Consider the following 22,611-nt stretch of genomic DNA (forward strand, 5'->3'; position numbering starts at 1 on the left):
AACTACTTATAGGTTATATGACCCAAATCCATTTATCCTTATGTTAAGGGTTCTAATAAAAAAATTATATATAAAAATAGTAGTTTGATTGTGGTGTACTTGACTAAATTATTATTTTTTAATAACAAAGATAAGAATGATATTGATGTAAAGAGAAAATAAAGATAATATAATATAGTAAGGATATGTTCACATAGAGACAAAAAGAGATAGATCAAAGCCTATGAAACAAAATCAACATACAAAATAGTAGTATAAAGTAAGGCCTCATCAACAATCAGAATTAGAGTAAAAATCCCATAAAACGTCACCCCACGTGTTTTACTTGTCTTTTAGAGTGTGCGATGCTTTTCCGTATTGAGTTTAAGGTTGAAAAATGCATAATGTTAATCTTCCACCTTGGAATTATTAATCATATCAATACTTGTAAGGATATCATATCTATTATAGGTTATCATGATTATGAGACTATAAGTCATGATAGAAGGCAAGATATAAGAAGAAGCCTCACCTATTGTGGGAACCTTGATATCATATATACTAATGTGAAAATAAAAGAGACAATTTGCTTAGGATTAGATGGCTCAGCAATCACCGGCTTAATATATCAACATATAGTTTATATATATATATATATATATATATATATATATATATATATATATATATATATATATATATATATATATATATATATATCATCTTTTATCATAGAAGTCATTAGCATAGAAAAACCAATATCACGTTGTGTAGTTGGTACAAAAAGTAGTGAAGGGACCATCGTTGATGAAGGTGAGATAGGATTTAGGATCCATTTAGTTGTATGTTTCCTATAATTCATAATAGTATGTCCAAAAATATTATAAAGGAAAAATTCTCATCAATTTTTAATTATACTCTAGCCTTACAACATAGTCTTTAGCATTATTAAGAGAAACGCAAAGGACATTAGAGAGATTTAAAGCAGTGGAAATCTCTAGTCATACTACTACAAATCTAATGTACTCCTTAGTACTGGTGAGTTGATCTATAAATAAAGGCCTCTGATAAATTTAAGAGTTTGAGGAATGTTAACTATTTTTACCATATCAAAATGATAGAAAAATCAATCTTCTGAATATCATATTCCTATGGTTGAAAAGATAGAGTTTGTTCTGAATATACTATAACCCAAAATTAAGCACTCTTGTAAGATAATCTCAGTCCCTAAAGTAGAATTAAAAAAAATCAACATTCAAAGAGAACTTTCAAGGAATCAAACAGTTTTCACGAGGTATGAACCCAGTTTTTAACTGAGGAAAGGCATGAACCAGTCGTCTCACTTATATTAAAAGTTAAAAACTTTATCCTATAAATTTTGAATATGACAATTGATTTAATTGATAAAGATCTAACCTATTGATAGTAGAATTATGTTATCGAATCTTATCCTAACCACTTATTTTTGAAAATAAAATTTTTGTAATAAAAAATAAGTGGTATATTTTCTTATCTATCCTCTAATAGTTATTTTCATGATTACATTAATTAGATGAATGACAACTAAATGGATCCTAAATCCTGTCTCACCTTCATCAACGGTGGTCCCTTCACTACTTTTTGTGCCAACTACACGACGTGATATTAGTTTTTCAACGCTAGTGACTTCTATGATAAAAGAATATATATATATATATATATATATATATATATATATATATATATATATATATATATATATATATATATATCAACTGTATATTGATATATTAGGTTGGTGATTGCTGAGCCATCTAATCCTAAGCAAATTATCTTTTTTATTTTCACATTAGTATATATGATATCAAGGCTCTTACAAAGGTGAGGCTTCTTATTATATCTTGCATTCTATTATGACTTGTAGTCTCATAGTCATGATAACCTCTAATAGATATGATACCATTACAAGTATTGATATGATTAATGATTCCAAGGTGGAAGATTAACATTATGCATTTTTTAACCTTAAACTCAATACAGAAAAGCATCGCACACTCTAAAAGACAAGTAAAGCGTGGGGTGACATTTTATGAGATTTTTACTCTAATTCTGATTGTTGATGAGCCCTTGCTTTATACTATTACTTTGTATGTTGATTTTATTTCATAAGCTTTGATCTGTCTCCTTTTATCCCTATGTGAACATATCCTTACTATATTATATTATCTTTATTTTCTCTTTACATCAATATCATTCTTATCTTTTTTATTAAAAAATAATAATTTACTCAAGTACACCATAATCAAACTACTATTTTATATATAATTTTTTAATTTGAACCCTTAACCTAAGGATAAATGGATTTGGGTCATCTAACATATAAGTAGTTCAGGTGTATCACCATCAATCAATATTTTATGAGGTTTTAATTTTTGTCTTCTCTATGTTATTTGAACAAAAAGAGATATTTGAATGCCCTCTAAATTTTATAGCTAAATATTTTTTTATTTTTTAATTATCTTTAAGTCCCTTTTGATGACTTAAATCTATTTTATCATGAATATTAGATCGCATCTAACTGCAAGTTCCAAGAATTTATAAGGCATAACGACTTGATAGATATTATAAATTATTAATAAAATTATCATATTAGTGATCTTTAGGACGAATTCTGGAGACTTTTCCTCACTAGTGTCTCTCTTTTTTCTTAGTTCTAAAATACTTTATATTAGAAAGATCCATATGGTGAGCTAGGTCAGTTACAGTATATATATATATATATATATATATAGGATTACAATATTTTTATAAATATATCAAAAATATTATAACTGTCTTTAAAAATAATATAAAAATTAAGTTTTTTTTATATTTTAATTTCTTAACTAATAAGAGTACATATTTAAGACTGCAACAATGATAATAACAGTTTGTCTCATATTTTGAGTCATTGTTACACAATTATTAAAAAAATCATATGTGAAAAAAACATCATAACTAACATAAAAATTAAAATTTCCATGTAGGTTTTGATTCCCAAGGTAATAAGAATACCTATTAAACATGATAAAATATTATAAGTTTTTATACTTTGAGTTATAGTGTTTTTGTATTTTAAATTTTTACTTGTAGTTACAGTATTTTTGTATACATTTACAATATTTTTTGATGTTTTTGTGAAGATATTCAAAATATTATAATTTTATTTAAAAATATCATAATTAGATCGATTTATTTATGGACCGGTCCTTCCTATCCGGTAAAAGCATAATTCACTTGATGAACAATTTTTCTTTTCTATAAAGAAAATGTATCACTTAATGAGCCCTAACCATAAAAATAAGTTGTAATTCATGGAGTTAGAGCTATAATTACAATACCTAATTTATTTTTGTTGAATCCACCCCCTCAAGCAAACAAAACCAAAGAAGCTAAGAATAATGTTGTGAGGAAAAATAGCTACAAATGAAAACACCTCCACCCAACATTCCAAAACTCAATCGAATCATAATGTCTTTTTGTCTCTTTCAAGATCACATAACTTGATAAATACTCGACGGCAGCTCTTTCTTGTGCACTGTGATCAAAACAAGGACAAGATAAAACCATGTACACATTAGAAGGAAAGAGTGTGTGGTATATATGGTTACCACTGATGATGGTCGAGTGATGCTGCAAAGACCATCTTCTCCTCCTCCTCCTCCTTCACTTCCTCTCAACATATTGCTACTTGTCATCCTGGAGAAAGAATCCATTGCAGATCTCCTTCCTGCATGGCTTTAGCTATCTCTGATCGCCATAGTTTCTCATGATCCCCTTCGATCGGTCGTCTTCTGCATTCTCCTGTCCTAGTTCATCAACCCAACTTGAAATATTGGTTCCACCGCTCACCTTCAAGCCTTCTGTCGCCATGAGGCTCCCGAGACCTCCCATGGCGTAGCCCGAAGGCCCTTGCGCCCTAGCTACTGAGGAGGGCAAGGAGAGGGAACCGTACTCGGGTGTGGTTTGTGATTGGAGAAGGTGCTGGGAGATGAAATCATCAAAGACCGGCAATTCGCGCCTGCTGGTGGAACTTGGAGTAGCACTACTCGAAGAACTTGTCGCACTAGTGTTGATGGGTACGTTTATGTTGGCAAGAGTACTCCTAGCGATCGAGGCGATAGCGTGATCGAAGAGCAAAGTGGAGGCGGAGGAAGAAGACATGGGAGGGATGGAAGAAGAAGGAAACTTTTGGGCAGAGGGCCTAAGGAGGTAAGATGGGACGGCGGCCCCCAAGTTGAGGAGGTCGAGCCGAGGGCGGGGGAAGGGAGAGGCAGCAAAGGGCGGCGTCGGAAAGCCGGTGAACTGCTGCACCATGGCTCGGAAATTGGAGGTGTCAGTGGTGAGGACGGTGGTCGGAGCTCGCCGCGACGCCCTCGACCGCTTCTTGGACCCTCGTGGGGCGGCGGCAGAACGATCAGCTTGCAATACCGGTGGTGGCTGTAGCGACGACGGACTCGCTGATGCTGACGACCGTATGCCGTCGGTGGTGGTGCAAGTGGAGTACGATGACATAGAAGACGGTGGGATTCCTGCAGGCCACGTCGAGTCGAACTCCGGAGGCGGGAGGGGGAAGGAGGCGAGGTAAGGTGATAAAGGATCGAAGATGGAGGAGGAAGAAGGGTGGTCGTGTTGGAGAGTGGTAGCGGTTGCTGCCGGCTGCAGCCGTGGATGCAGCGGTGGGAGGTTCAAGAAGGAGGAGATGGACTCACCTCGAGAGTCGCACTCGTCGTTGTCACCGCTGGTCGAGGACTGCATGCTGCCACTGTTGGTCGAATCCATGTTCGATGTATGCGACTAAAGATGTAGAAGAGAAAGAGAGAGAGAGAGAGAGAGAGAGAGAGATGATGTCTTGGGTGGTAAAGAAGAGGTTGAAGAGTCGTCTGTTAAGGGAGGTGGAGAGAGAGAGAGAGAGAGGGAAAGAGTTGTTTGTTCTACTTTTTCTATCTTTCCATGGATCTCTGATGGGTAGGAAAAAAGCTTAATCATTTTGTCTTGGGTTGGTAAGAGGGAATGGAGGAAAGAAGTAGAAAGGAAAAAAAGGGAGGAAAGGGTAGAGAGGGAGAGAGAACTTCCATCCCAAAGAGAGGACAAATTGAGCTCACAGTTCCACTACAAAGATCCTCCACAGATTTCAGAGGAGGTGGGCCAACCAAAGTCTTAACTTGCTATAAGATTATATAGAAATGATGAGGTAAATTAACGAGGGTTTTGATGATAATATATGGTTGATTGATCCAAAATGAGATTGAGAGCAACAAGTGAAGTGATAATACATGTGATGCTTCTATTACCCATAGTTAATTACTGAGCGATAGTTAATTACCCATAGATAACATTACATATTACTTTATTTTATTTGCTTTCTCTCTTATTATTATTTTATTATTATTATTATTATTATTATTATCATTATTATTATTATTATTATTATTATTATTATTATTATTATTATAAGAATGATGCTTCTATTTGAATTCAGCATGTCACTTTTCTCGCTGAGAACACAAAATTGGAGTTTTGTACCTTATGTGGACAGACAAGAAAAAGAGCATCAAGCATGACATGATTTAAGAAAGGTTTTTGTTTCCGTTGTTTGACTTTTTCTATCTCATCTCAACATTAAATGTCTCTTCTATGCGACATTTACTTTTCAAAAGCATCGAGCGACCATTAACACTTTGTCTCCAATCCAACCATGTTTTTGCTTTTTTGCCACTAATTCGTTGTTAACTCATCCATCACATGATTTCTTTCTTCTGTTCTGCTTGGAATGCACATGAAATGCAATTTGGTAGAATTTCCTATTCTATGCTATTTCATTTCTCATCCTCAAATCCATATTTTCTGTTAAATATAACCCTATTAAATAAACTATATATTTTTCTAATCAATATCCATCGTGAGTTCAAATATTAGATTATATAAATATAATTTATAGTATTAAAAATATTTATTTATAAACTAATTTTTTTTTTTTCTTGAAGAAGACTGAGGTTTAATTAGTTTCTTTAAGAACGAACAGATTTCAACGATTTGCAAACTTAATATTAGTGACGACAGATCAGTGAGGTGGGTTTGGGTTGGTGGAACTATTTTGGATCAGCTCCACAACTTGACATGATCACGTTTCCACCACCATATCCCAACCCTTCTTCCCAACTCCTCTGAGTATTTGTTGAACCATCAACAAGTTTGTTGCACCCATCAAGCAGAATTGCATTGGAATCATCATCAACATTGTTATTACTATCATCATCATCTTCGATCACTTTTTAGATTGATGATTATAGGTTGGTGTGGCACAAAGATTGATGTACAAATGTCACTTCTTAGGTCGGGTCGGACGTTTTCATGCTGTTCGACCTTGCTTCGGACACGATCGTTTGCATTGGGGGGCCGTTTGCATTGGGGGGCCACTAAATTGACCTAAATCAAACTTTGCTTGTTGCAAGTCAAGGTTCCCCACGTACTTTTCTCTTTGTCAATCGCCTCGACTTGATGTAGGGCTGAGATGAACGAAGGAGGTGAGTCGGACATCTTTAGAGTTCGATCACACGATGGGATGAGAAATGAGAGGCAGAGGATGGAGCTATATTCGATCACGATTCAAACTGAAACCAGTTTGAAATTGAACTGGAAACGAGTTCTATCGTTTTCGTTCTTAGAATTTGAATTTCCCTCTAAATAACCAATATGACGCTTCTAATAATTTAATAAATAATTAACTAAAAAATATTTTTAGAAAAAAAAAAGATAGACAGTTAAATCAGAATCCGGTTCAATTTCAATTTCAATTTCAAATTTGATATAATAAATTTATAGATTTTAAAAATAAAATCAGAACCGTTGATTCTAAATCCATATCAGGACCAAATATATCTGATCTTATCTGTGGACGAGAGCTGAATCGATCTCTCTGATCACGAAGTTAGCTCGGGCCTGAGACACCGAAACCGGAGAGGAAGTGGGGAGAGAGAGTCAAACACCGGCCAACACCGTCGTACAATCCTCCACGAGCCTGTAGAAAAAATATTCTCCGAAAATTCCTAATTCGAAAAATATTTTGTACGGCTTTTTGTCGTCATACGCCAGTTTGGATCCAGTGGTCAAGTTTCTTGCGTCGACGGTGAATGGACAATCTTGCCCCTATCACCACCTCTACTGTTCTACCGTCTGCGGCTACGGGCTATCTACCAAGTGTCGGAGTGACAGTTAGACCAGCAAATGACAGACTCTTGCGCGTGCGTAGTTCGAAGACCGTTCGTCCGTGGCCATTCTTCATGTGACGAGCGTCAAGACAGCTTACACCTGCTGCCAGACACCTGGAAGTCGTCACTTTCGCCGCCACTTAGCCCACGACTGGAGACAGAAACATTGCTGGTGAAGCATAGAAAGCAATGGTGGGTGGCAGGGCACCCACTCGACATCCACACCACGAAACCACGTGCCAAAGAGGTGCGTGATACCGTGGAAAAGTCTGCACGAGTAGGCAGTAGCTGTCTTGGGACTGCGTGATCTTGACCCGCAACACCGAGTCCGCAGACCAAACCAATCGGATTGGCCATCGAAGCAGCAAACAGTTGTCTGAGATCAATCTCCAGATGCCTTCGACTTGTCTAAGTTCGTGGCTTCCACGGTGTCTTTCTCGGACCAGTTTTGTGTTGTGTTGTGGCACTGCCGTTTTATTTTCTAACGTTACTTTCGATCGGTTTATGAATAGGGATACAAGTTTGGTTGCACGAGGAAGAACTTGACTTTGGGTTAGAAAAATATATCCAATATTTGACCTTTTGAACTATCATAGTTTCAAAACGATTCCCGTTCTACCAAGGAACTGAACTAAATTGGATTCCAGGTGATTTCGATTTTAGAATAAGAATCGATGATTCTGATTTTGATTAAGAAATTAATGATTCTGATTCCATTTCTGAACCAAAATCAGGTTCCAATTAGTTGTTTATTAAGTCTTGGAAGAGTAGACATTTGACCATTTAGATTTTTATTTTTCTAAAGGGTTCCGATTCTAATTTCAAATTTCAAGAACGAGGAACCAAACCGGTGACCCAGTTCAGTTTTGATTTGAATGTTGAATGATCAAATCTAACCCAAGATATAAAATATCGATTATCACTTATCTCGTATCACACTTTAATTCGTGGATAGAAAACAATTGACCGGTGCAAAAGATAATATCAAGGTGTGTGTAATTTTTTTTTACATACATATATGTACCTTAAGTACTCATTTATTACATAATAAAATATAATATTAGTTTTATGATCGATGGTTTAACGAGAGAATATTATTTGACAGGTTAACTCGGCATATCTAAGTATTGAGGAAAAATGTCATTGACATCTTGGGCAGTTCGACATGGTCAACTCTCGTGTGCATAGGAATGTTCGAGATCTCCTTGAGGTAAAAATATTATGCTCCCGAAATGGATTCGAGATGACATCTAGGTGGTTCGAGACACCATCTGTATCAAGACCGAGGATACGAGAGGTTTTCTGACCCAATTCCTCTGACGCTCAAGTTAGTACTATGAAGTCCCTAAATGTATATTAGAGTAGTTTTCCTCAAAGGAGTTACCTTTCTCCTTATTTAGAATATATTTTTATACTTTTGAAAGAGGAGAAGAAAGTTTGTGATTGTCTTCTTTTGTCATAAAGGAGGATTGGTCGACGTACTGAGGATTATATTTCTTAATAGAAGTTCGAGCATCATGCTGAAAGGATTGGATATTGTGCCAAAAGTTTGGATGTTATGAGAAAGTCACATAATGATAGATCAAGCGATATGTTGAAGGAAAGGACGATGTGTCAAAAGTTTGGAGGAAGTGCCGGAAGATCGATGACATGTTGGAATGGCGTACAATGTACTAAAAGCTTCGTAATTATTTCAGATATGTGGTTTATGTGGTTAGATTATAAAGTCTTGATCGAAATATTTCTGGGTCAAATTGAGTTGATATTGAGTCGAGGCCATGCCAACTTATTAAGAAAGCCAATGAGCTTAAACTCGAGCTCAATTCGGTCCATTAAAAGACCAAACTAGTGACCTAATGCAGGCATGGGTGGTGGTACTGCCATGTCACAAACTTAGCTGGTTTTGCCTAAGTCGTGTGGCACCCTTGCGTATCCGTCCGCAAAGGTTGGCCTCCCCGAAACCTCCTATAGTAGAGAAAATATGTTAGAGAAAGTGCCTCACTCGAGATCTATAAGCAATTATTTTAGTAAATACTTTATAACCAATGTAAATTACAAATAAAATTTATAAGCTCTGAACGGTCGCACAACAAAGAGTCCAAAATAATCCACTACAAATCGAAATCCCCACAAGTACCCACATGATACAACCTTTGTTTGCAAGCTTAGGACGATAACCAAAACCAAAGAAAATGGGGCTGTTAAGCTTACTACCAACCCTTTATATGCTATGCAAAGCATAAACAAAATCAAAAGACACGGACATACATAAGCATTACATCGAATACCCCATTTATAATTTTGTCCGTGATATTCTCCCCCACTTATTCCTTCGATGTCCTTGTCGAAGCCCTTGCTGATGTTGCAACTCCTTGCCTTTGCTGAGTCTTTAATCTTCTGGTCCAACTGCAATGCGCCTCTTGGCTCCCAATTGCTCTCCATTGTTGTTGTTGAGTAGTCAAACTTTTAATCCTCTATACTGCTTCAACTCGCCAATGACTCTGATTTTAGTGTGAGGTTGGCTGAGTTGTGTTGATTACTATTGGTTCCTATATATCCTTTAGATAAAGGAAAAGATCATCCTTAGTATGCGCTAGTCTCTCAAATGTCTCATGCCGCTTGAATTGGGTGGATGCTTGTTGGAGCTTTAACGAACATCGCCTCCTAAACTTTTGAAGTTTTTGGGTCATTCCTTCATAAAATTTGCCTATCGACTCTTCTCTCACCTACTTGTCACTTTCAAGTAGGTTCGTATCACTTTCGTTTTCGATTGACATTCCATTGGGAAATGAAACGGATAATCTACTCTTAGTAGCACTGATCACCATTGGTGATGATTTGATAACTATTGTTTTCCAGTAGATTTCTTTGAAGGGTCTTTGAACCTATGTAGAGCTCCTCTACTAGATAGAAAAGAGAATTGAGATACTCGATTTCGCCCATTCTTTTAAGAATTGAGAAGGCAAAGGTTACTTGACTTCGTCCGCCTCCTCGAGGGTTGTACTCCATGCATTGAGCTGATTATTAGCCTTCACCTGCTCTTTGTTTATACTTCTAAAGCTCTCAAAGTGTTTACACTCTTTGTATTGAGTTAGTTACTGTGATTCACCTTCTCAATGCCATCGAACTTATGGAATGTAAGAACTTTTTACCCCAACTTGAAGTGAGTCTCTAATAGCTTTACTCACCTATAAGATTGTACTGTCTTCTCCATCATCTTTGTCGCCTACTCTTTTGAGTCGGAAAGGTATAACACTACATACTACATACTTCATTCCTTGGTCGAGCACTCTTGCATCAACCCGAAGTCCTCCACTTTCGGCTATCTTGATGAGAAGCTCGTTGACACCGGTCTTACGAAGTTCCCTGGCCTCTGCCCTTCAGTCTTGTCTCGATACTTGGAGTTTGCCTTTGCATTCTCCATCTCCTTAGCCCATTTCACGACCAAGCGCTTTCCCTCAATGAGAGCAAGGGATTGATGACTCCACGGAAGTCCCGTCTTTACGGTACCATGGTGCTACCATGCCCATAGCCATACTATCTATCGCCTTGCATCTACATTCCTTTCTTCGTGATTGGTAGATCTGCCTATGCGGTACTATAACACTCCTTCGAGTCCATATCCATTCTAACCAATGCTTGGTTTTGGGTAGCTAAGCCCCTTTGGACTCATTGTCACTTCCTCGCCCCTTTCGACCAACTACTTTAACACCTCTATGTTCTCCAAGGTTTCCCTTGGTTGATTGAAAGATAGACTGCAACTCCCATGTATGGCCTTTGCCATCATGTTGTAGGGTTTACACCGATTCTGTTTTCCTTAACTTCCTTGGTAGTAACGTTTGCTATCTCTCTTAGGTTTTAAACCAAATCGAGAGTAACCTTGCCATGATACCAACTGTTAGGATCGAGTCAGCACTGAGAGAGGGGTGGGGGGGAGGGGGTGTAAATTAGTGTGTACTTAAAAATCACGTCGAGTCAAAAAGTCCTAGCGGCACCACCACCTATACTGGGCGATACTACCATATGTAGCACTGACACTAAATGGTACCATCACTTAGTCTGACGATATCATCGCCCAGACTAACGGTACCACCGCTTGACACTAGGCGGTACCATTGCCCAGTCTGATAGTACAACTGTCTGACATAGTCTCAAAGACTATGTCTTAGAGACTGAGCCTCTGGTGATGGCACCATCGATCCTTGACCCAACTTTTGGATTACTAAATGAGCCTTTCTCTTGGCCTAAAATAGCTTTACTTTGGGCCTAGTAGGCCCTTAATTGAGTTGGCCTAATTACATTCTAAACAAACTCATTTAGACCTAATCTAACTCGATTTAGACAAATTCTTACAAAGCATAAATCATATGTTGTCCGGTATGACATTGGTTCTTCTTGATCGAAACTAGTCCTACATCACTTAAAACGCAGATTAAATCATAAACGCTATCAATTGGTTTCATCATCAAAATTCGAGATTCAACAAAGGTCTCCTCTTCCAAAGGCATTGTAAGATTTGGGAATAAAGGAAAGTTAAGCCCAAGATTTATTGGACCTTTTGAGGTCCTTGAGAGAATTGGTTCTGTCGCTTACAAGATTACATTGCCACCATCATTGTATCATATCCATGTTATATTTCATGTTCCAATGCTTAGAAAGTATATACTTGATCCTCCTCATACCATTAAGTATGAGCCGATTGTGATTGATAAAGATTTGTCTCATATGGAGGAGCCTACTCACCTTTTTTAGGGAGGAATCGAGTCATCCATCTAGTTAAAGTAGTTTGGAGGTATCATTGAGGAAACAACCTGGGAGCTAGAGGAAGAAATGAAGAAAGCTTATTCTCACCTTTTCGTCGAAGGAGGTATAATAAATTTAGAGGACTAAACTTTTCTTTTAAGGAGAGGAGAGTGTAACATTCCTCAGTTTTGAAAATTTTGTAAAGGCTTGTTTGTAATGTAAGGACTTATTTGTAAATATGAGGATTATTTAATAATTTTTTATATTAAATAATTTAATATTAAAATTTTTTGGCTAGAGACCTAAATATGAAACTTAGAAATTGATATGATTTATCAAAGATTTATATTAAGTTAAAAAAAAATAGAGGACATATGTCACAAGAACTTAAGGATGGTGCCACCTATGTTTGTTCTATAGATGACACCTAAGTTTCTTTTATGCATGCTTGCCACTTTACAATCCTTATATTAGCCAAACCTAATGCAATTAGAGAAGAAACTAAAAGAAAACTTAACAAAGGAGTTGCAACTAGCATAGGCTCAAGAAGATAAGAAAAGAGGAATTGAAGTAGTAGAAGAAGAAGCTTGCTTTGGCTTGAGGTTTTACATCAATTCTCCATATTTGGGAATCAAATTTTTTAAGACAAGTGTTCTAACCCCTTCCTGTAGAAATCTTGATATCTGATTTCATCTTACTTCTGAAAATTTTGGAAGATTTTGACTTTATACATTATATTTCTATCGTTTGGGAATAAAACTATGAATATGAAATTTTTTTAGATTTGACCTTTCTATATTTTTCTAGCAATAACTTTATGCAACTATTTTGGATTTAGGAGAAACCAAATTTATCCGAAATTAAACTCAAGCTCTTTCTTTTGACACCAAGATTAACAAATTTAGAGTCTAATTACCTATCCAAACTATTATTTCAACTAACCCAGAAAAATCTGTAACATAGAGATTATTGATTCTAACCTTTCAGTACTCTCTTGCTTATAACCCTCTATTAGAAAATCTAATATATATGAAAAATAATTTATTGGAAACTATACTCATATATCTTTCTATGTATACTTGATTTGAAAAATTTGGAGTATAAATGCTTATTGAAGTATATATTCTAATCAACTCTATGGATTCTGTAAAACAGAGATAATATTCTCTGACCTTTGGTTACTAAACTATTTATAACTCTTTGTTCGAAACTCCAATTCATATAAAACTTAATTTATCTAAAACTAGATTAATACATATTTTGAATAATACCTAATTTGTGTAATTTAGAGTATAATTAGTTATATAAATAATTTAGGTAATGTGCCACTCAAATTCTATCAAAATTGAGCTTTAATCGATTTCACCTATTCTTGTTTCATTTCTTTGGAAATTGATTTATGCTAAAATACTTCCTTCAGTTGAGCTTTACATTATTTCTTTGAAATCTTGTATACTTTTATCCTTCAATTATTTGCATACCTGAATATATTATGTAAACTTTATATTTGTATCACAACGTTTCGTATAGGCACATACGTTCTGTTGTTTCACATGTGCTTATGATATGTGCCAATTTTGTTATTCACAATATCATTTTATACTATAGTGTTTGTGGGATAATATGAACCTTTGCTAGAAATGGTAAAGGGAGTTATGCTTAGAGCCTGTGATGCTCTATCGGCCCCTTATGACTTTACTCAGACATGGGTGGATAAAGCTCCCAAACGTGGGAGACTTATGTTTGGTAGTCATTCAGAAATGGATGAACCATGTTATGTTATGATCCCACTTCATTATTTATATGTTTGATATGATATCCAAAGGTTTGGTTATGTGTTGCTATGCGCGCTTGGGATAAGATGAAACGAATGCAATGTCATATGTGACATTTGAGCTTTTGTTTCATATTTAGTTTTTGATATGCTCCGAAATATTTATTTGTCTTTGATATGCATTGAAATATTTCATATGCCATGGATATACTCCAAAATATTCCTTATACCAATGATATACTTCAATTACCTTTCCTTAATTGTTATGAACAAAACATGCTTCGAACGAAATGATATTATAATTCTGCATTCGATGAGTGACTATCTATGAACTCTTATATCCCTACCTTGTAATTTGATACCTTATTTGTTTGAAATTGTCCTCTTTGCCATGGATATGTTAGTTGCTTATTGAGTTTTAAATGCTCACTCTGTTACTATATAAAATTTTTAGGAAAACTTGTTGCTCGCTAAAATGTTTAAATTGGACTGAGGTAGTGAAAAACTAGAAGATTTTGGGGCAAATAATTTGTAGTTGATAGGTTGTTAATGTATAAGTACATTTTGTGTGTAATGAAATATTAACGACAAATCTGGATTGATGTATCTTGTAAAAGTTTTGAAAAGTACCTTGTATGTCGAGATTTTAGGAATGTTAAGTTTAATTTGTATAATGATATAAACATGTGGTACATGTTAGTTTTATGATTGTATAGATTCTTGTGGATTTATGATGTGGTTATGGTTTAGTTGAGTTGGTTTTGGATTTTATGAATAAGTGATGTGATGTATGATTATAAATTGCACAGGTTTTATGAATTATGGATTATATGTTAGGAATGAGTCGACACTAAGAGGGGGGGGGGTAAATTAGTGCAGTGGTAAAAATCACGGTTCTAAAAATTTCTTTCGTTTCATACGATAAAACCGATTTCGAAAACTTGCTCAACTTGAAAGCATATTTGTAAACATGTTGAAAGCAGTTAGCAAGTAAGGAGGTTTGCAGTAAGATAAATTGCACAAGAAAAAAGGCAAACCGAATTTTTATAGTGGTTCGGTCGTCGTGACCTACATCCACTCCGCTGATTCCTCTTCCATCGAGACCACCGGCATCCACTATCGATCTTCCTTTAATAGGCAAAGATCAACCTCCTTCTTACACCCCTCTTCTACTTTTCATAGATTTAGGAGATAACCTTTACAAGCACACACTCTCTAAACAAAATTTTAAGTTTAAGCTAAAGGAGGAGATTTCTAAAGATATTTCTACGGTGTTTTCTTACTTTTAAACTCTTTATGCTTGTGTTAGTTAACCAGGGATGAGAGGAGTATTTATAGGTTTCAAGTTGATTCAAACTCAGAGCCTAAAAAGTCTTATCCCAAGTTTCCTGGGTACTGGCGGTACCACCATAGTTCCTGGGCGGTACTACCATCGTAGGATCTGCTACTAGGCGATATCACTGCCTGACAAGGGCGATACCACCGTTGGAAGCATTACTGCCAGTGGTACCACTGCCCAGATTTCCTAGGGTGTTGTTCCCCAAGCGGTGCCACCGCCGACCAAGCTTTCAGCACCCTGGTTGGGCCTTGAATTCAGTCCAAACCAGTCCAACTTCGGGCCTAATTGGCCCCTAATAGAGTTGATGGGATTACCTCCCAATCCTAACTCTAATTATATGCTAACTACGATTCCTAAGACATATTCTAAGCAAGATAAGTCCGGTTTCTTCCTGCGAGCTTCCAACGATCTTCCGGCGAACTTCTGACGATCTCTCGGCAATTTCCAGTGGACTCCCGGCAAGCTCCTAGCACGACGATCTTCTTGGTGAGTTCTGATGAGCTTCTTTAACAAGCTCCAGGACTTCTCGGCCAATTCCGGTAGAACTTCCGATGAACGTTCGGACTTCCGACGAACTCTCGAACTCCTAACGAAATCGCGTTCTTGACTTCGGGACTTCATTTTACTTTATGCCTCACTATCGTAGTTAATCATGCATGCATAAAAATGTTGAATCTCGTATTTTGATGATGAAACTACTTGATATATGTTTATGATTTAATCTGCGTTTTGAGTGACGCAGGATGCTTCGATCAGGATGAGACAATTAAAGCAGGAAAATCATGTTGTGCCGAAGGAACATGTCAGAAGATTGGACGTCGGGCCGGTGGATCGGTCGGCGTATCGACAGAAGGCTTCGGGCCGTGGATTCGGGCATCGGGCCAAGAAGAGCGGGTATTGTGCCAAGGATATCGGAGTTGCGGAGTCAACTGGCCGATTGGGCAATAGGCTGCACGAGAGGACGATGCGCCGAAGAATCGGACGAAGCGTCGAGGGACCAATGACATGTCGGACAACTTGGTTAATTGCTTAGGATTAATTGTCTCGATCAAAGTTTTGATTTGTTGTGCAGGATTAACTACGATGAGAGTAAGACAAGCAGCAGGTGTTGCGCCGGAGTCAAGATCATGATCACGTTGGGAGTTCGAGAGTTCGACGGAAGTTCGGACGGTCGTCGGAGGTTCAGCGAGAACAGATTCGAGAAGTCCAGAAGCTTGCCAAGCGAAGCTCGTCAGAACTCGCCAAGTGGATCGTCGCAAAGTCCAGGAGTATGCCGGATGTCCGCAGAAGGATCACCGAGGGTTTATCGGATGATCGACGGAAGTTCGCCGGAAACTCGCCGGAAGAAGCGACTGACGCATCGGAGCATAGCTGCAGAAGTTGTCTTAGAGTTAATCGTAGTTAGCACGATAATTAAGCTTGAAAATGGGAGGTGATCCCATTAGCTTAATCTTGGGGCAATTGGGCCCCTGAAAAGATTCAAATTGGGCCGAATGGAGCGAACCATTCGGACCCTGATTGCACCAGGCGGTGCAACTGCCTAGGACAGGAGGTGCAACCGCCTGGGCAGCGGGACTGGGCGGTGCAACCGCCCCAGCCAGGCGGTGCAACCGCCCAGGCCATGTCTTCCAGCAGGACTGAGCGGTGCAACCGCCCCAGCCAAGAGGTGCAACCGCCCAGGGCTCAGTCTCCAAGCGAGACTGGGCGGTGCAACCTCCTCTGTCAAGAGGTAGCACCGCCAGAGCTCAAGTTTCGAGCTCTGCCAAGAGGTGCAACCACCGAGCTCGGTCTTCAAGCTCTGGCAGAGAGGTGCAACCTCTTTGGACAGGTGATGCATCGCCTGAGCTCGGTCTTCGAGCTCTGGCAGAGAGGTGCAACCACCTCTGGCAGAGAGGTGCATCAGCCTGAGCTCAGTTTCGAGCTCTGCCAGGTGATGCAACCACCGAGCTCAGACTTCGAGCTCTGCCAGGCGATGCAACCACTGAGCTCAGTCTTCGAGCTCTGGCAGAGAGGTGCAATCGCCTGAGCTCAGTCTTCGAACTCTGCCAGGCGGTGCCACCTCTCCAGTCAAGAGGTGCAACCGCCTGATCCCGGAATTCCGGGATGTGATCGTTTTGAGCTCCAAATTTGAATTGGGTTGGGGCCTATAAATACCCCACCCATTCAACACTGAAAGCAAACAGATCCACACCGAATTCTTGATCTTTTCAGTGATTCTAAGAGCTCAAATTTGTGTAAAGTCCTAAAGTTCTCCTCCTTCTGTTCTTTAAGTCTTGAGTTGTAAAGAGAGGAGAGAAAGGATCTGTAAAGGTTGTCTCCTAAGCCTGTCAAAAGGAGAGAAACTGTAAAAGGGCAGTTAGCCTTCGCCCATTGAAGGAAGGCAGCTAGTTGACGTCGGTGACCTCGTCGGAGGAGGAAGCCAAAAGTGGAGTAGGTCAAGACTGACCGAACCACTCTAAATCTCTGGTTTGCTTTTACCTTGAGCACTTTATCATTACTGCAAACCTCCTACATTGCTACTGCCCTCTGCGCCTTTACGAACGAGTTTCTAAGCTCTGATCTTTCAGAATCTGCATTCAAACGTAAATCGTGTTTTCGTACGATCTTCACACTGCAGTTTACGCTTACATTCGGATTCCATTTATAACTGCAAATTGCTTTCTACGTAAAACGCTTTTCAAGGTTCAAAACTGCTTTTAGACGCAAAACTACATTTAGACGTAAAATTACGTTTAGACGTAAAACTGCGTTTAGACGCAAAACTGCGTTTAGACGTAAAACTGCGTTTAGACGTAAAACTGCGTTTAGACGCAAAACTGCGTTTAGACGTAAAACTGCGTTTTGACGTAAAACTGCGTTTGGACGTAAAACTGAGTTTAGACGTAAACTGCGCTTAGACGCAAACTGCGCTTAAACGTAAACTGTGCTTAGACGCAAACTGCGCTTAGACACAAACTGTGTTTAGACGCAAACTGCGCTTAGACGCAAACTGCGCTTAGACGCAAAACTGCGCTTAGACGCAAACTGCACTGTGATTCTGCTTTTATATCGAAATCATTTTTTATCGGACGAACGCAGCTTTAGCTTTTAAATTGCTGTAAGATTTCCGCTGCACTAATTCACCCCCCCCCTCTTAGTGCTCTCGATCCTAACAAAAAATACACTTCGATCTAGACAATTATTACTAAGCATGAATCATATTGTCCGGCATATCACTGGTCCATCGACGCTTCATCTGATTCTTCGGCGGATCGTCCGATCTTGGGGCCTATTGCCTAACCAGCCTGCTGATCTCCATAACTCCGATATCCTTAGCGCAATATCCACTCTTCTTGGCCCGAAGCCTTCTGTCGATACGTCGATCGATCCTCCGGCCCGACGTCCAATTTTCTGACACGTTTTCCTCCGGCCCAACATAATTTTTCTTTCTTTAATTGTCTCTCCCTGATCGAAGCATCTTGCATCACTCAAAATGCAGATCAAATCATAAATACTATTAATTAGTTTCATTATCAAAATCCGAGATTCAATAATTTCTCCCTTTTTGATGATGACAGAGTTAACCTTAACTCCCGGAGTTTAAACAAACTCCCCCTATCAAAATGCCATATTGATAGAACTCTTGGATTTAAAAATCCAAGTAACATGTTATCATAAACTTATGCATAACATCATACTTCTCCCCCTTTGTCATCAACAAAAAGGAGAAGTTCAACTATCAAGTGTTTGAGATATAATGTCTAACATTGCATTTATCATCATGCAATTTGTAAGCTAGAAAATTTAGCAAGTGCTACATCATGCAAGCTATCAAGTTTTAGATATGCAAGATAGTAAGATAGCAAGTTTACAACATATAAGCTAGCAAAATTTTTGAAAGTAAATGTAAGGTAGCTTTCTTGTTGAAGTATGTAAGCTAGCAATTTTATATCACTTTACAATATGCATAATCACCAAATCATTATTAATTTTAAAGATGTGCAGCAAATTTTGCAAGTTTGTATTTTTGCTTCTTAAGATAGGCAAGCTAGTGATGTTCAAGATAGCAAGCTCTTTCTTCTCTTTTGAGAAGTGCTATTTTTGCTTCCTTTGCAAAGTGCAAGCTAGCAAAATTTTATATTATTTTATAATATGCAAGCTAGCAATTTGGCAAGTGTTACTTCTCTTTTAAGTATGAAGGCTAGCAAGTTTTTAAAAAATAATGTAAGATATCAAGCTAGGAGGATACAATGTTTTACATGAAGCAAACTATTGTTAGGATCAAGAGCACTAAGAGGGGGGGGGGGGGGGGTGAATTAGTGCAGCGGAAATTTTTCAGCGATTAAAACGAAAGTTGCGTTCGTTCGATAAAAACGATTTCGATGTGAAAGCCGATTCTAAGATTACTCTAACTTGAGATTAAGCGAGATGATGTTAAAGTAGATCTATGAAGGCAGTTTGCAGTTTATGATGGAAAGCAGAATACAAGCGCAAACTGAAATGCGACGTTCGTACGATAAAAGCTGATTTACGTCTAAACGCAGATTTAGAAAGTTCTGAACTTAGAAACTTATTTGTAAGATCGCAGAAGGTAGTAAACAGTTATGATTGAAATCAAAACGTAAACTAAAATATGATGATCGTACGAAAAAAGCCGATTTACGTCTAAACGCAGTTTCGGAAAGTTCTGAACTTAGAAACTCGTTCGTAAAATCGCAGAAGGCAGTAAGCTATTGAGAAGTTTGCAGTGAAGGTAAAATGCTCAAAAGGAAATGCAAACCGAGATTTAGAGTGGTTCGGTCAATCTTGACCAACTCCACTTTTGACTTCCTCCACCGACGAGGTCACCGACGTCAACTAGAGGCCTTCCTTCAATAAGCGAAGGCCAACCACCCTTTTACATATTCACTCCTTTTGACGGGCTTAGGAGACAACCCTTACAGAAGTTTTCTCTCCTCTCTTTACAACTCAAACTTTGAAGAACAGAAGGAGGAGAACTTTTGGTCTCTACAACAATTTTGAGCTCTAAGAATCACAGAAAGATATCAAGATTTCGAGTGTTAGTTGCTACCTTTCAGTGCTGATTGGGTGGGGTATTTATAGGCCCCAACCCAGTTAAATTTGGAGCTCAAAACTGTCAATTCCTGGAATTCCGAGATCAGGCGGTTGCACCTCCTGACTAGGGCGGTTGCACCGCCTGGCAGAGCTCGAAGACTGAGCCTTTGGGCGGTGCCACCTCTGTCAGGGGCAGTTGCACCTCTCTGCCAGAGCTTGAAGACCGAGCTCAGGCGATTGCACCTCATGACTAGGGCGATTACACCGCCTGGCAGAGCTCGAAACTTGAGCTCAAGCGGTGCCACCTCTTGTCAGGAGAGGTTGCACCGCCCAGTCTCGCTCGGAGACTGAGCCCAGGCGGTTGCACCACCTGGCTGGGGCGGTTGCACCACCCAGTCTCCCTGGGAGACTTAGCCCAGGCGGTTGCACCTCCTGGCTTGGGTGGTTGCACCTCCTACAGTAATCAGGGTCCGAATGGGTAGATCCATTCGGCCCAAATTGGATCTTTCAAGGGCCCAATTGCCCCAAGATTAAGCCAATGGGATCACCTCCCATTACCAACTTAATCATTATGCTAACTACGATAAATCCTAAGACAATTTCTGCAGCTTGCTCTGGTGTGTCAATCGCATCTTCCGGCGAACTTCCGTCGATTATCCGATGAACCCTCGGTGATCCTCCTGCGGACTTCCGGCAAACTCCTGGACTTGCGACGATCCACTTGGCGAGTTCCGACGAGCTTCTTTGGCAAGCTTCTGGACTTCTCGGATTTGTTCCCGCAGAACCTCCGACGACTGTCCGAACTTCCGTCGAGCTCTCGAACTCCCAACGTGATCATTGTCATGACTCCGGCGCAACTCCTGCTGCATGTCTTACTTTCATCGTAGTTAATCCTGCACACTTATCTCAACACATAGATTAGACAACAAATGACAATTGACTTCATCATCAAAATCCAAGATTCAACAATCTCCCCCTTTTTTATGATGACAATCAATTGATAATGGAGTTAACCTTAACTCCCCCTATCTATGTGCCATACTTGAGATAAGTCATTCTTGAATTTTAAAACCTTATAAATTCAAGAGACATATTCCCATCATGATTCCTATCATGATGTATCTTCATTTTCAAATTTTACATTACAAGTTTGAATGATGGTAATAGTAGCAATTCATCATATTGTAAGATATCAACATGTAAAGCTGTGAAGTAAGATTTTGATATCATTACATGATGCACACATTTCTTATATTTTAGCAAGTGTTGCATTTCTATATATGGCATCTTTTCATATATCTCTTGATGATGCAGGCATGGCATAATCATAGCATCAGTGTTTATAGCATCAAATCAATTCATATATTTCTCCCCCTTTGTCATCAACAAAAAGCATGGTAGATGTGATACCAGGAGAACAATATAAGCAAGTTATCAAGCATATAAAGGAAGGCATGATAAGTATAATGCTTTGAATACTTCTTTTCCTTGTATGTTATAATTCTTTGTGCATGAAGGAGGAAAGTCATTTTATCAAATCCATTTTGGAAAAAATATTTTTCAAAAGAGTGTGTTTGATTTTTGTCATTCCAGCTGTTAAGCAAGTCCGAAAATGAGATGAATTCTTTCATGCATTCGGACCAGATTACGCTATAAAAATCAAAGCATTTCAACACATGGCAATCAAGTGATTTGATCATTCAATAAAGTCCGAAAAGTAATTTTAACTAGTTTAAGTATTCGGACACATCAACATTCCTAATTCTCTTCTTATAAAATCAAATTGTTCTTATCAAAACATGTCAGCTAGTTGATGTTTAGTATTAATGACAATGACTTATCAACTGCATTGGTATATCACTTTTTCAAACTATATTTATCATGGAAATCAAAGCACCAGGTTTTCAAAACTTTTCGTTTCAATATAAAATACGAGATAACCATTTAGTTTATATTTACCACAAGGCACAGGGCATATATTTACCACGATAGATGTTTATAACTCTACATATGCTCAAAATAAATCAGGTAACCATATCAAGGATCAAGTCAAAGCACATCATGGTGAGTATCATAACGAGTTTACAATAACAACAGATGATTGTATTCATACAAGCTCATTCATGAGGTGGAAAATTAAAGTGTCTAAATTGTTGAATCTCGGATTTTGATGATGAAGTCAATTGTCAATTGTTTGTCTAATCTATGTGTTGAGATAAGTGTGCAGGATTAACTACGATGAAAGTAAGACATGCAGCAGGAGTTGCGCCGGAGTCATGACAATGATCACGTTGGGAGTTCAAGAGCTCGACGGAAGTTCGGACAGTCGTCAGAGGTTCTACGGGAACAAATCCGAGAAGTCCAGAAGCTTGCCAAAGGAGCTCGTCGGAACTTGCCAAGTGGATCGTCGCAAGTCCAGGAGTTTGCCGGAAGTCCGCAGGAGGATCACCGAGGGTTCGTCGGATGATCGACGGAAGTTCGCCGGAAGAAGCGATTGATGCACCGGAGCAAGC

At 38.4% G+C, this 22,611-nt stretch overlaps 1 protein-coding gene across 1 annotated transcript; it reads right to left on the bottom strand.

Annotated features, from left to right (window-relative positions):
* Positions 1-3,292: 3,292 nt before the first annotated feature.
* Positions 3,293-5,054, bottom strand: LOC135619452 (uncharacterized serine-rich protein C215.13-like). The gene is made up of 2 exons (XM_065121464.1): positions 3,609-5,054; positions 3,293-3,535 (listed from the first exon to the last, which is right to left on the bottom strand). The coding sequence occupies exon 1, from the start codon at positions 4,777-4,779 to the stop codon at positions 3,742-3,744; it is 1,038 nt and encodes a 345-aa protein (XP_064977536.1). The 5' UTR covers positions 4,780-5,054; the 3' UTR covers positions 3,293-3,535; positions 3,609-3,741.
* Between the last annotated feature and the right edge of the window lie 17,557 nt (positions 5,055-22,611).

The sequence above is a fragment of the Musa acuminata genome, chromosome BXJ2-8 (genome assembly GCF_036884655.1).
Source record: "Musa acuminata AAA Group cultivar baxijiao chromosome BXJ2-8, Cavendish_Baxijiao_AAA, whole genome shotgun sequence".
Lineage (NCBI taxonomy): Eukaryota > Viridiplantae > Streptophyta > Magnoliopsida > Zingiberales > Musaceae > Musa > Musa acuminata.